Source organism: Megalops cyprinoides, chromosome 1 (assembly GCF_013368585.1).
Source record: "Megalops cyprinoides isolate fMegCyp1 chromosome 1, fMegCyp1.pri, whole genome shotgun sequence".
Taxonomy (NCBI): domain Eukaryota; kingdom Metazoa; phylum Chordata; class Actinopteri; order Elopiformes; family Megalopidae; genus Megalops; species Megalops cyprinoides.
This window is the reverse complement of record NC_050583.1, coordinates 30781280-30794648: the sequence shown is the minus strand read 5'-3', so window position 1 is coordinate 30794648 and position 13369 is coordinate 30781280. Positions and strand designations below refer to the sequence as shown.

The following is a 13369-nucleotide window of genomic DNA, read 5'->3' as shown; positions in this document are numbered from 1 at the left end:
CATTCATGTGCAGATGTGGTTGAGACCAGCTGTCTGGAAAGACCCATGGAACAGACAGCCTGGAAGGCACAGATCATTGTCTGTCAGTGCACTTGAAAACTCATCATCAAATATAAAAGTTTAACTTCATGTTCTTTAAATTTCAGTTGCTTCTGCTCACAAACATCTAACTGTTTTCATCTCCATTTCACAGAAGAAATGTGCCTGGTCAGAGAACAAGAAGCTGTGTGGCGTTTTCATTATCAGGAAGACTGAGGCTCTCAACCACCGCGGTTACTGCATGCCTCACACTACACCATATGGAACATGTGAATCAGTTAGGTCACGGTCTGTGATCAAGGTGTTAACCGTTGTGTTCTCTTTGGTGCAGTCAGCCATTCACTCCATGGTTGGTTACATCTTCACGTGACTAGTCAGAAGCTCCTGAAACCTCATTCCAAGACTCTTCCAAGAGCCACAAAGAACAGATAGGGTGTGTGGTTTATATCCTAGCAATGTTGAGAAACACTGGTATTGTGAGGTACGCAAGAGATATTAGTAGGCATTTCTTAATAATGTGACTTTCATCGACTTATTCAAAAGTGACTAAGGTGTGAGAGTTTGGAAATGCTGAAGACATTTGGAGTATTTTAGTGAGGTTAATTGTTAATTGTTAGTGGATCAGAATTTCCATTTGGGAGTACAAGCATAAACTCACAAACAGAAAATACAGAATAAACAGAAAGCAAAAACAGAGACCATATTTGTCAGGCAATGTGCTGCTTTATTAAAAGCAAAGAATGGTTACCACAGGACTTTCTATGATAACAGTATCAGGTTTATGATCCCTGAGAAGCATTCTGTATATATATATATATATATATATATATTTATATGTATATGTACATCAGAATTAAACAATCCAGATACTGGAGTATAAATTACATAAAAAGACACAGTTACAAGCAGAAAACAATCCTTTGAAGTCCACCAGAAATACTTCTGATACCCATAAAAACACACACACACACACACACACACACACACACACACACGCACAAACATTTATGTACAAATACAGTCACTTGGAAAAACAAAAGCCACAGTAAAGAAATACTGCTTCAAATAAGAATATACAGGCGCACCCACTGTGGGTCATTGTCACAGAGTGAACCTCTGTGTATATGTGGAAGACTGGCGATGCTCTTGTAAAACTCTCACTTAGCACCACACACATACAGCCTCAAAAGTAACATTACAAAAAGCAAGTGACTAACACCCTGAAGGGGTAGTCATTTGAACAAATCAATGAGCATATTTGGAAAAATGAAAAAACACTGTGACATTTTAAAGGAAAAGGTCTTTACACATTTAGCTGCCATTGATTCAAAACGCTGATCTTTTGTACACAACTTTTGATACATATGGGTCTTGAGGCTTTTTGCAAAGAGATATGAAAAGATCTCACATTAGTTGGTGGAGGTGTACACAGTTGCGTTTTAACATTGTTTCAGGAATAAAGATAATGTCACATCTCTATGCATCTGAGGCTTTACAAGAGCAAACAACAGTTTTTTTTTGTTTTCAAGGAAGCTGTGCAATTATCATTTTTACTACATCTTTATGAAATACACAAGATGATTGTAGAATTAATTTTTGAAAAATTGCTAATATATTATTTTTTTCAAGATTGTTTAAATTGCAATAAATTGCATTAAATATAACAATAGAAGTCTATAGAAATGGTTAATTTCTGGGACACTTCTTCCTTCAGTATTAGCACAAATTTTAATAATAGCAGGCCAAAACATTCACTAGGGGGAAAAAGTGCTCTACCGAGGCATACCTCAGACGAAAACACCTGAGTGTACATCCAGGAAACTCGCTACTGCCAGCCCAAATCATAAATCATAATACTGAAATATTGCAAATAAAAAACTTCATCTCACTGTTTCTGTCCGGAGTCTACTGAAATAACAAAACAAATTTTAGAAATTACTTTAAAAATTATTTCATGTTTCCCTGTTTTTCTCATGATCATACTTTACATAATCTTTGATAATTGCTACAGAGTCCTCTGAATTATATTAAACAGCTTCCGAGACTCTGATTATGGAATGTATAGAAAGGAAGGTAACAACAGTAAGAATAATACCGGTGATAAAGCAAACAGAGGCATAAAAAGCAGGCAGAGGCTGGCAAAAAGGCATTGGGAATATAAAGGTACATTCTATGAGAATTGCAAATAACACAAGCAAAATTTACAACGCGGGAAGCACATTCGATTGCCTGTACATCGTGATGCTGGGAGCCCCTTTCCCTCAGCCGCTACACCCTTGTCTCCCGCCCTCTCTGAAGCACTGGAGAAGGAAGCCTGGGCGGCAGGGAGGGAAAAGTCCATAACCAAACTGGGGGCCGCACAGCAGCCCAATAAAACTTACAGAGGCCACGCACCACTGCGGCAAAAACACAGCGGCCTCGCGGCCCAATACGACACGGGTCCCACTGGCCTATCAGATACCGAGGCCATACGGGGACGAGGATACCAAGAAAGGAGGCCGTCGCCGTTAATAGGCAACGTGGGAAGGGCACCAGGGGGTGTCTGGGTACAGCAAACAGTGCACAGACTTGAACCTGCAGAGGGAGAGAAACAGAGAGAAAAGGGGAAGTAAGCCTCACAATGAAAGGAAGTAGACTACTTTGTTAACCCCCTCAAAAAAATAACACGCACATACATACAACCACACACATGCGCTCGGCACATTGTATTGTTGTTAGTGAAACATATCTGGTGGATGTTCTTTAGCTGGGCTGACAATAGCTCAGCGTTTCTGGCCTAGGAACATGATGTTCTTTCAACACCAGACAAAAAAAAACAGAATAGAGGCAGGATGGGCAGGAGGAGGGGTTAGAAACTGCAGATTAGCAGAGACGGAAGGAGCACCCTCGGCCTTATCGCTTTCCGAATGCAGCTTCGGCTTCTTGAAGCATTTAAGGATTTCCTTTCCTTGTGATTAGATCAAAGGTCATGACAGGAACAGCACAAGCAGCAGCAGCAGCGTGTGCCTCTCGGCAGCCTCGCACTCACCTGGACGGGTCCTCCTCCACTGTGAAAGCCCCCTTCACATTAATGATATTCCTCTTGTTCTCAAACATTCCATAGCTCAGTGTAACCTGGGGAAAACACAAAAAACAAGACGGTTTAGCGCTGTGCTCCCCCAGATTAAATCTGCCGTTATGATGCTACGCTTATGAGAAGATGCGCGCTAATACAAGATTAAGGAGATCAATCTGTGTTTAAGACGTGTGGGTGTCGTACCTGTTTGTGCAGCTCAGACTTGGGCACCTGTTGCAGGTTCTCCAGGTGCGAGTGGAACAGGTTGCTGCGGATCAGCTTGACCCCCAGGACCGATTCGATGATGTAGCCGATGGTACAGTCATCTGGCAGCCGGATCTTCTCTGCGGTGTTCATGAAGTGGCCACCACTGTGCAGGGGAGGGGGACATAGAGGTCAGGGGCCTTGATCTACAGAGAGGCGGCTCGTAACCGAAAGATTGCTGGTTCCATTCCCTGCTGGGGCACTGCTGTTGTACTCTTGGGCAAGGTACTTAATCCACAATTGCCTCAGTAAATATCCAGCTGTATAAATGGACAACATGTAAAAGCTGTAACCTTGGTAAGTCACTTTGGGTAAGAGCATCTGCTAAATGACATTGATGTAATGGGAGAGATGCTATGTTTGTGCCCTTTGAAGTCTGCGGTGCTTGTCTGAGTGTGTGGAGGTCCATGTGCTCATTCTCTTACCTCGCCCATGGGCTCATCTTCAGAGCCAGTCCTCGGCTCACACAGAAACCAGCTCCCCCGGTAGCAAACCAGAAATTGACAGGCCTCTGAAAACATATGACCAACAAGCTTCAGAATTCATTTCTGTGTTGCTTTTCTCCTCCTTGATTCTGAAAGCATGTTAACTCAGTGCACCAGCATCACGGCGCTTTGTGTGCCTACCATCTTGTTGTCCCCAAGTCTCTCGGTGGCCTCAATGGGTCGGTCCAGGCTGGGCTTGCCAATGTAGACATCCTGAGTGTGAGGGTAGTGGGACAGCAGCTTCACCAGGGTCCGCATGTTCACATAGTTATCATCGTCCACATGGCAGAACCACCTGAAAGTCATTAACACTGTCAAATCCAGCTGCTTTTGAGAAAAATGCATTACTGTCATGTTAATGGCCCCATTCAGGTAGTCAGCTGTAACCAATAGGAAAGATCAACATGTTTGATGCTGAAATTACAAGGAAGACATGTTTGTACATGAATTACGCTATCAAAGCAAGTCAAGTTTTTTAACCCACAAAGTAAATGTGTCCATCAACTTCAAGTTAAAAACTGTAATTGACTTCAAATGATGCTGGTTTTAATTAGAGCCGTCTCTTACTTTTTGCCTGACTCAATGAACTTGTCATACTCCACTGCCATCTTGCAGGAGAGGGCCTGGCGACTATGGGCTGCAGAGCAGTTTGTGTTGATGGCGTGGCTCCCTGCATTAAGAAACAGACAGAGAAAGAGGGTTATTGATTCTGAAGGGCAGGGCTGATCAACAGGCCCATCATTCTGCCTCACTTGCAGTCTTGCTCCACATGTCCTTTGACTATCTGCCACCTGTTTTGAGGTTGTCCCCTTAGCATGCCTGCTTGGGGGTTTCAATAGAGTGATTTGCATGGGGACTATAGAGCCTTGTCTGAGAGTGGAGAGGCCTCTTGGGGCCAGGAGCAGCAGTCTGAATGGACATCCCACCCTTTTCTAAGAAGGGAAAGTCTGAATTCATCCATTTTAAGGGACAGATCAGAGCATCAATAAATAGCAACCTCCACTCATTTCAAACACTTCCCTACTCAGAAAGCATTTTGTCACTGTAGTTTCAAAAAAGAATTGGCAAGCTACAGTAATAATAGAATAAGCTTCCTTTAAGCACATGGCTGTAATTTCCTGCCCAGTATCACCAATGGCAGCTTACCCACAAGCAGTCTCATATCTATTTTAATAGACAGGGGTGTATCAGCCTCTTAAAACCATGGAGAGATATGGTGAAGTGGACTTTGAGATACTGGACTAAATGCATGGTTCACAAATAGTGTCAATTTGGCCAAATGTAACTGTTCTGTCTTGTCTGACTCACCAATCTTCTTCTTCAACTCTTCATCTTCTCCGTCAGTGAAGATATATGTCTGTAAGAAACAAATATCAAGTTAAGATTATTTTTTTTAATTCCATTTCTATTGAAACTCCTGAGGAAGAGGAACGATACTGTTGTAAACCAACTAAGAGAGTCAGCCAACTAAGTCAGTCAGCATGTCACATTTCCTCAAATGCAGCCATCTCGTGCTACTGTTCTCTGCTTAAAATGTTATCTCATTTGCAGCTATTGTCTTCCTATTACTCACTGAAGAACTGGGTGAGTTAAGCAAGTCAAACAGGCGTACAATGTCTGCAAAAGAATTTCCCAAAGAATAAAAGCCTCTTGTGCTGGGCTGTGCTTTCTCCATGGCAACTGCCCTGGGCCCCATAGCATCCCAGACACCATGCTTGCAGCACGACAAAGAGGGGAGTGGACCCCCCCCCCCCCCCTTCCATCTCTCTAACCCCTCCCTCCCCATTTCATACTAACAGAGAAGACACTTCACACAAATGTGGTGCTAAAAGCACAACCACTAAAATGCCTCACGCTGCCATTCATTCATTTCGTATTTCAACATTCTAAAAGTAGCAGAAGAAGTGGCCTGAAGGCTGAAAGGCATAAAAACTCACAGTTATGTTGCCTTTGGTGACAGCAACCGAGTAGGGAGTGGGGGCGCAGTCTTTAAAAAACTCTTTAAAGGGCATGTTGTGATAAGCGCTTTTGTCTCAGATGTGCCTGAGCAGGTGAAGACGTGCATTCATCTGCATTCTTGATTCATCTATCAAGATAAATACGCTTCTGTGTATGCCTTTGATTAAAAGGCAGTTGGACCATGTTTTCGATCCTCCACTGTTCATTTGTTTATTTTTGATCTCAGGTGAAACGGCACCTGCTTCTTGCTACCTTATCTCTGGCACGTGTCCTCGCTTTACCCCCCCCCTCCTCCCCGCCAGTCAGTTTGGAGGATTTCAGAAGAAGCCAGGTAATTGGATCTGGGGATGCCCACGCTAACTTGCTAACCCTGTTCCTCCACCCCTTACTCCTTCTTATGTGTGTTGAAGTACTCAGTGTCTTTTTTTGACATCAGGCCAGTACTCCCAGTAATTAAAGTTCCTGCTGTTGAGCGACTTTGAGCGTAGCGTGGCCGCGGGTTGAGTTCAAGCCAAAGGTAACCCTCTGCCCCTTTCAACACTCCCACTTCTGTACCTGAGACAGCTGCCAAGCCCCCGGCTGATATGTTTGCGGAACAAACACTGAGCAGATGTGGCAATGTGTAGTGGGCCCAAGGCCTCTGTTTGTTCAAGGGAGGGTGGCGGTTTTGCTGGTGAAAAGAGTGGAGAGCTGGCCGTGTGTTTGCTTCCGCTGAAAAGAGAGCCTAATCAGCGGCCAGCCTGGCCCTGAGCAGTGCCCATATCTGCTGCTCCTATCATGTGCAACGATCAACCCCCCCCATAACCCATCAACACCCACACACACGCACACAATCTACAACCACCCAGACAGAACAATGGAGCGTGTTTCTTCCAGACTGGGTTAAATCTCTAAATGGGTAAAGTTTAAAAATGTTTGCTTGCATTAGCATACAGCTGCGGTGGTTAAATGAGGAGAACTCTAGGGGGAAGTGCTTTGTTCTTTGTTTCTTTTTAATATGTTCCCAAAAGATCCCTGTCCTGTCAAAACCCAGCACTCCCAATGGGAAAATGCACTTTAGAATTATTTAGGGTCTATAGGAGTGCAAGCTAAATATGTTTTATTGCAATATCTACATATATGTTAAAATATTTGGATTAGTGTACAGTGTCATTACTCCTATTACACACTATCATCTCAATCAACGCAATGTGTGATATATTTACAGATGATAAAATACCCAAAGGGAAGCACTTAACTTGTAATTCTACTCTGCAATACTACAGTAAGTGCACTCAGGCCCCACTTGTTGCTGAGGGTGCTGCTGGCTAGCAGAGGGAGTATTAGGTGAGAGCGACATGGCTGGCCCTCACCCTTCTGTTCCTCTGTCCACAGGAAAGCCCCCCCATCCCAGGAGCAGGGAGCCGCTCAGGAAGGCCGCAGCCTGGCTGGCTGTCTCCGTCTCCCCGGGAAGGAAGGGCTCGGCCTGCAGAGGGCCTCGCTGTCAGAGCCTATCTCTGCCTCACCAACATGCGCCTCGCCCGCTTTCCTGCCCCCCCATCCCCACCAGGAAATTCAATCACACTCCTCTGTGGAAAGCATTTCTCTAGACTTTCTTTCTTCCCCTTGGAGAGACTTTTGTAATCCGGGCTCCCTTTGAGTAAAATAAATGATACTCTATCAAATCAGAGTTTAAGGCAGGGCTATTTTCACGGCTTAATGCCCCCTCGAGGTTTAAGCTTCCTGCTGTGGAGCTGTATAAGGTTACCACGGGGAGGCTTTCCTCTCTGTGCGGCTGCCCTCTGCATACAGATACGCTGCCAGTGCAGAGTCTTTAGCCCCAGCTGTGCTGTCTTGTCTGGATTTCTGTGACTCATACCATTGAAGAGTCTGGGCAATTCAATTAACCCATGAGAAGCACCAGTCACCTTGTGCTGTCCTGTCCTACAGCCGTTCATTGACAAGGCAGACAGAGTACAGTCATGAGTACACCGTGCCTAAACAGAACCGTTTAATGTGGGGACAGCCTGTGGTCAAATGCTCATTCCTACTCATACATGTCTCATGGGAAGCTTTTAACCTGTCTTCTAATCAGATTTGTTGTTTAGTTTCCGGTTATAGTCTATGTTTAACAAGTAAATTATCCAGCAAAAGGCTGCCTCCCCTTTGGGCCATGTTGTAAGTGTATGATGTGGTCAGCTTCTCCTGGAAGAGTCAAACGAAACCATAGTGCTCTCTCAACACTGTGGTTGAGTGGGCCGCGTTGTGACCTCCACTGGTGCCCACCACAGGCTGATTAGAGAGAAGGTCTGTACCCCCATTGTTATGACTCTGTTGGGGGAAGCTGTATTGTTTCAGGAGTGGGGGAAGGGGGCAAGAAACGCAGGAAGATACATGCTGGAAAACAACAACCCCCACCAAACAAAATGTAATACTAAAATACTGACATTTTATAAAGAAAGTATATCAATTCTGAGTGATTATTTGAAATACAGACATTTATGTGCTAACACAAAAATTCCTAAGGTATCAATCCTGCTTCTGTATGTGAGTTTGTCATGGACACCTGGGTTAAGTTGAAGTGAACACTGACATTTTCTGAAGGTCGTACGCTGAACAATAACTACGTTTCTGTTTTTACTTGTCCGCAGGAAAGAGTTCCTTAAAAAAAAAGCAGCAAAACTGAATTCCAGGTATGTTTTGAAACGTCCTGCTGTGTGAGAAAATGTTCAGCCTTATGCTGGCATTCCCTTACGCAGCACTTTCTTACGCAATGGGAAAGTGCAGAGTGGCCTTTCCTACGCACCTTCACGTGAGAACATGCAGGGAAATTTGTAGCCGTCATCACTGCGCAGCGCGTTTCCCTTGTCACTGAGAGGACAGTTTAAGAAATGTAGAATGCACACCCTGATTTAGACTGAGCAGAGCAACTTAATAACTGCATTGGTTTTAAACCTGACCCCACTCAAGTTCCCAGAAGCAAGAAGCACCTGGCTCATTTGTGTCAACAGTAAACACAGTGCAGCTCTGCCCCTAGTGTTTACATGTAAACAGGGACTGATAGTGAGGGGAGACTGCATGCAATGCATCACTGAGACTGGTATCAATCGAAAATGTGAACAAGGTGTGGTGATACAAGGGAGTGGGGTCAGGAAGGGAGCTATTTACAGAGGCCTGGCACTGGAGCGTACACCGAAACCAACCGGCTTTTTGACCAGCATGCAGTTTGCTATTCCAGTCTGACCTTTTGACGGCTACACGATAGTTATCATAAAGTTAAGATAAAGATATTCAGACACACTCTCGGTATCTGCTGCCTGCCTTCCATTGGTCCAACCTTGGCAAGAAGCCATGGTCATAAAACACTACACTGAAAGGAAAGGCCATGATCTAAAAAGTACTGATAAACAGTGCTTTCTGAAAATGAACCACAATGAGCTTTTATTAAACATTCGAGAGCCTGATACACGTATGGACAGAAATGCATGTTTAAGTTTGGGACCTATTTAAGTGTTGAGAATATGGATCCGGTGATTCATATGGTAGGCATTAAATATCCTTTGTTTTCTGGCTACCACCTGGCACCCTTTTTCCTGGAACTCCCACTTGCATTCTAGGCCCAGTGTCTCCTTTATGTCTGCTTTGCCACCACCAGCTGCCTGGTAAGCCCCCTGTTAACTCTCTGTGAGATGGTTTAACTAACATTATCCACTACAGTAAGTAAATTCAATGGTAATTTAAACGGCAACTCCTTAAACCTATTCAGGCCAATCATGCCTGCCTAGGGGGTGTGGGTGAGGGATTACTGAATTTTTTTTAGGAAATGGGTCTTCTTTCATTGGGTCTTCAATCTTACCCATTGGCAGATGTGCACAGACTGCCTTATTTGCCAACTGTGGCCTAAATCTAGCCTGGGACACTCACAGCAGTTCAAAACCAGGGGAAGGATAAACCCAAGATCTGGCAAGTGTGTTGACTCATGAGATTAACTGATTAACCAGTGTCTCTGATGTTGATCTGCCCACTGTCCATCTCTATTGAAGTCAGATAGGGATCTGTGACTATTCGTTACTGCTTGACCTGTGCAACAATCAAATTACCTCACATACCACATGATGCTTGAGAGCCATGAAATGATAAACTAGCCTCTTCACTATCTGCATTTTTGTCATATTCATGCAAAATAGAGTCACTTTCAGTGTTGGAGGTGGAGGAAGTGCTCTTTAAGAATGAAAACTTTTCACTGTTCGAGCATGGCATGTATTTTGCAAGACAAATTAAACTGACCTCAGAAAATGAGTGACAAGTTTAGGTGCTGGGGAAAAAACCTTGATCAAAGAGATTTTTTTCTTTTCCCTTGTGAACACGGCTGGGATTCCCTTTGTGAGCTGCTGCACTTTGCCTAAAAAGCTCCCATTTCTTAAGACTGTGTTCTCACACTGCGTCGTTCTCAGCGTGCGCCTGAAAGCACAAACTGTCCAGCGGACGCTTTTTTTGTCAGGGGTATCCCCCCTAATGAAGGCAAAGCCCCCAAATTTTCCCATCGCTCAGGAGCTTGACCCAGACACAGTCGACCCCCTCTTCTCCACAAACAACAAAAAAATCCCCGGCTTCAGCTCCCACGTTCCCATGGAGAGGCTGAAACGAGAGGCTGGGAAAGCTTTTCTTCCCCCTTCAGAAAGACGCTTTGTTAGCCCTGGAGAGGGGACAGCGCTGAAGCCACCACTATAGATCCCCGGCACCAAGGTATTCACATAAACACCCCCAAACAAAAAGGAGAATGGGGAGAGGAGAGAAAAGGGGGGAAATGGAGGGATCTCTGAGAACCGCTCTCGCCCGTTCTTAAGAGATGTCACTCGGTGCTGAAGAGGGTCTGATAGGGAGAGAGGGAACGGCTTCTGTGGGAGACTGTAGGTGTCACAGTGCGTCCTCTTGGAACACTGTGACACAAAGCTGGGTCCAGACCCTGTGTTCCGAGCTATAATCAATGCAGCATGTCTGAATAGCTTGCAATGGTGCCAGAGGAACACAAAAATCACCCAAGGCAACAAAATTGGTCTTGGGCTATACAAAGTGAAAACAGTACCTGCTCACGGTTTTTTGATGATAACGTGTAGTGTCAGAAGACTTCCTGCCATTATCGCGTCTCTGGTTGTGGGAACTAATCACAATATTTATTCCTTCCTGCATTCTTAAATCCAGAAAGAATTGAAAGGAGCATTGAGCCCTGCTGAAATCCAAGGAAAATCTTCTATGGTAATCTGAGAGAGGCTCTCAGAATCAATTATGCCTCTTCCCTAAATGATGCCATTTTCCCCTGTTTCACAGTTTCTTTCCCACCAGGTTCTGAGAGCTGAAGAGAAAAGCCCTCTCCATTTTATAATCGGCCCCTCCGTTCCCCTTTATGTGTTTGAGGCTGATCTTTATGCTAAACAGCTAAGGTCTCTTGGCTCTGTTTTACATCTGACAAGCTTGGTCAAGTCACAAAAAATGAATCAGCATCACTAATCGCATTTCACGGACTATACCCCCTAACTCTCAGGGGGCTGGGAGAGCAAGGAGCGTGGTGACGTCTCATAAAGTGACACCCATGGGAAAAATTACATGATTTTAAACTGTCGTTATCATCACCATAATCATAATCATCATCACCATCATCATCATTATCGCTTATTCCCGCCAAATCGTTGATCTATTCAAAATATGAAAATGCTCTATAATTATTGTGGCACACTCATATCTGAGCAATATCACTGAAAAGGAAAAAGCAGGATAGTAAGCAGAGTATAAAGTCATGTTGGAACAGTTACATGTTGAAAATAAGACTATCGCTTAAAGTGTGTAATGGATCCCATTGTAACGTTGTAACTGCGCTCTGAACATCATCGTTAAGGTAAAATAAATCAGTACTCCGTTCACGGGCAACTTGCTTGTTGAAAACATGGATAACGATTCAAAACAAGGGAATAATTGTAGTCAGCGCCGTGTGAGCTAAAACGATAACGGTAGCCCAAAATAAACGGACAACCAGCCCTTCCTCTGCTCACCTGTTGCATGTTTCTTGAGATCCAGGTATCAAGGAGAAGATCCAGTCGGGACTGATGAAACTTCTTGGTAGTCTTGACTGCGATGAAGATATCATTCGGATTGATGTCTTCTGCGGGGGGCGCCTCAGTCGCTGCCTTGGCTTGCGATTCGGGCTTCTCCACTTCTCTCCTGCCTCGAGTTAACTTAGTGAAATACGCGGAGAATCCTTTCACTTGGCCTAACCGCGAATTGTCCTTAGACTGACTTTGGTCCGCCGGCGCGTCTTTACTTGTGCTCAGGTTCTCCAGGCTCTGCAGTGAGCGCATCCCGACATCTCTCCCATTCGGCCTCTCATCTACCTGGATTCTTTGGTGCTGCGCAGCTACCAGGAGCACCACAAGAAAGGTAAATGCGACTCCCGCAACTATGGACGCTGCACATTTCTTACCGCAGCTTTTCAACATTTTTGTTAATGTTTATTTTCAAAAACGTTAGTCTAAATTGCATAGATCTGTGTTTCAGTGTTGTTTCTCCTGATGTGTTACTCTAAAACTGTGATGAGACTGCACTGTCCCCTGTCTCGGCACGCAGCCTCTGTGTACCATATATTATAAGCCTTGCTAATGCTTGGGATTCATTTATAAACTGCCTTTCAACAAAGGCCACGCCAGATGGGCGGTGCGTTCCTTTGCCAGGACCGATGCTCAGCTTCTGCAGTCGGCCCACCAGGCGTGGTCTAACAGAGAGGTACGCCCATAAGGGGAAGGTTTGTCGCTGCTTTGTGTGTGTGTGTGTTGAGAGAGAGAGAGAGAGAGAGACAGAGAGAGAGAATCTGGAAGACGCGATAGTTCTTTTCCAATTGCATAGAAGTAAACACACAATGACAATAATTTAGTAGAAAACATGATTTCCCTTGCTTCATTAGGTGTTTAAACTAAAATTAACTAAAAATTAAGATTTAAATTGTAGTGGTAGTTTATCAAATGCTTTCACCTAAACATTTTTTAAGGAATTAATAAGTAGCCTATTTTTGGTGTTTAACCCGGCTCTTGAAAAAAAAGTTTGTAACCTTTAGCTTCCTTTATACGCCTCTTTCCAACACCCACACTTATGATAGTCTTACTAATAACGATTAATGTTATTGTTAGGAATACCATTATATATGTTATATACATATAACATGAATTGGACATACTAGTTGCTGTCGAGAACTATTGTAAACGTCATTCTCCTTACAAAGTCTATGTAGCCTACTTTAGGTAGCTAGCTGGAGAGAAATAACAGTTGTCTCTTGAATGTCCGTTAAAGAATGTTGGCGTCCGCCGTCCTTGCAGACAGATGTTTGAAGAGGTTTCGACAGCTCGTGTGTAGTACTGCCAATTTCTGGGTGCCAAATCAAGCTGTTTGGGGAATGCAGATTCATCAACAATAAAACTGTTGTTTGAGGGCTCTCAAAGGTGTCTCTGAAGACCAGATCACAGTGACAACGGGATTGTTAAAGAATTCCAGAAATTCTGGTCCTTTCAATTCCTTCTGATAGCCAATTCCTTTGGACTGTGCA

General features: G+C 44.1%; 1 protein-coding gene across 1 annotated transcript; it reads right to left on the bottom strand.

The window, feature by feature from the left end:
• Positions 1-1051: 1051 nt before the first annotated feature.
• LOC118784007 (beta-1,3-N-acetylglucosaminyltransferase lunatic fringe-like) lies at positions 1052-12400 on the bottom strand. Its single transcript, XM_036537975.1, has 8 exons — positions 11829-12400; positions 5152-5200; positions 4411-4513; positions 3985-4138; positions 3784-3869; positions 3299-3464; positions 3068-3153; positions 1052-2613 (listed from the first exon to the last, which is right to left on the bottom strand). The coding sequence occupies exons 1-8, from the start codon at positions 12270-12272 to the stop codon at positions 2547-2549; spliced, it is 1155 nt and encodes a 384-aa protein (XP_036393868.1). The 5' UTR covers positions 12273-12400; the 3' UTR covers positions 1052-2546.
• Between the last annotated feature and the right edge of the window lie 969 nt (positions 12401-13369).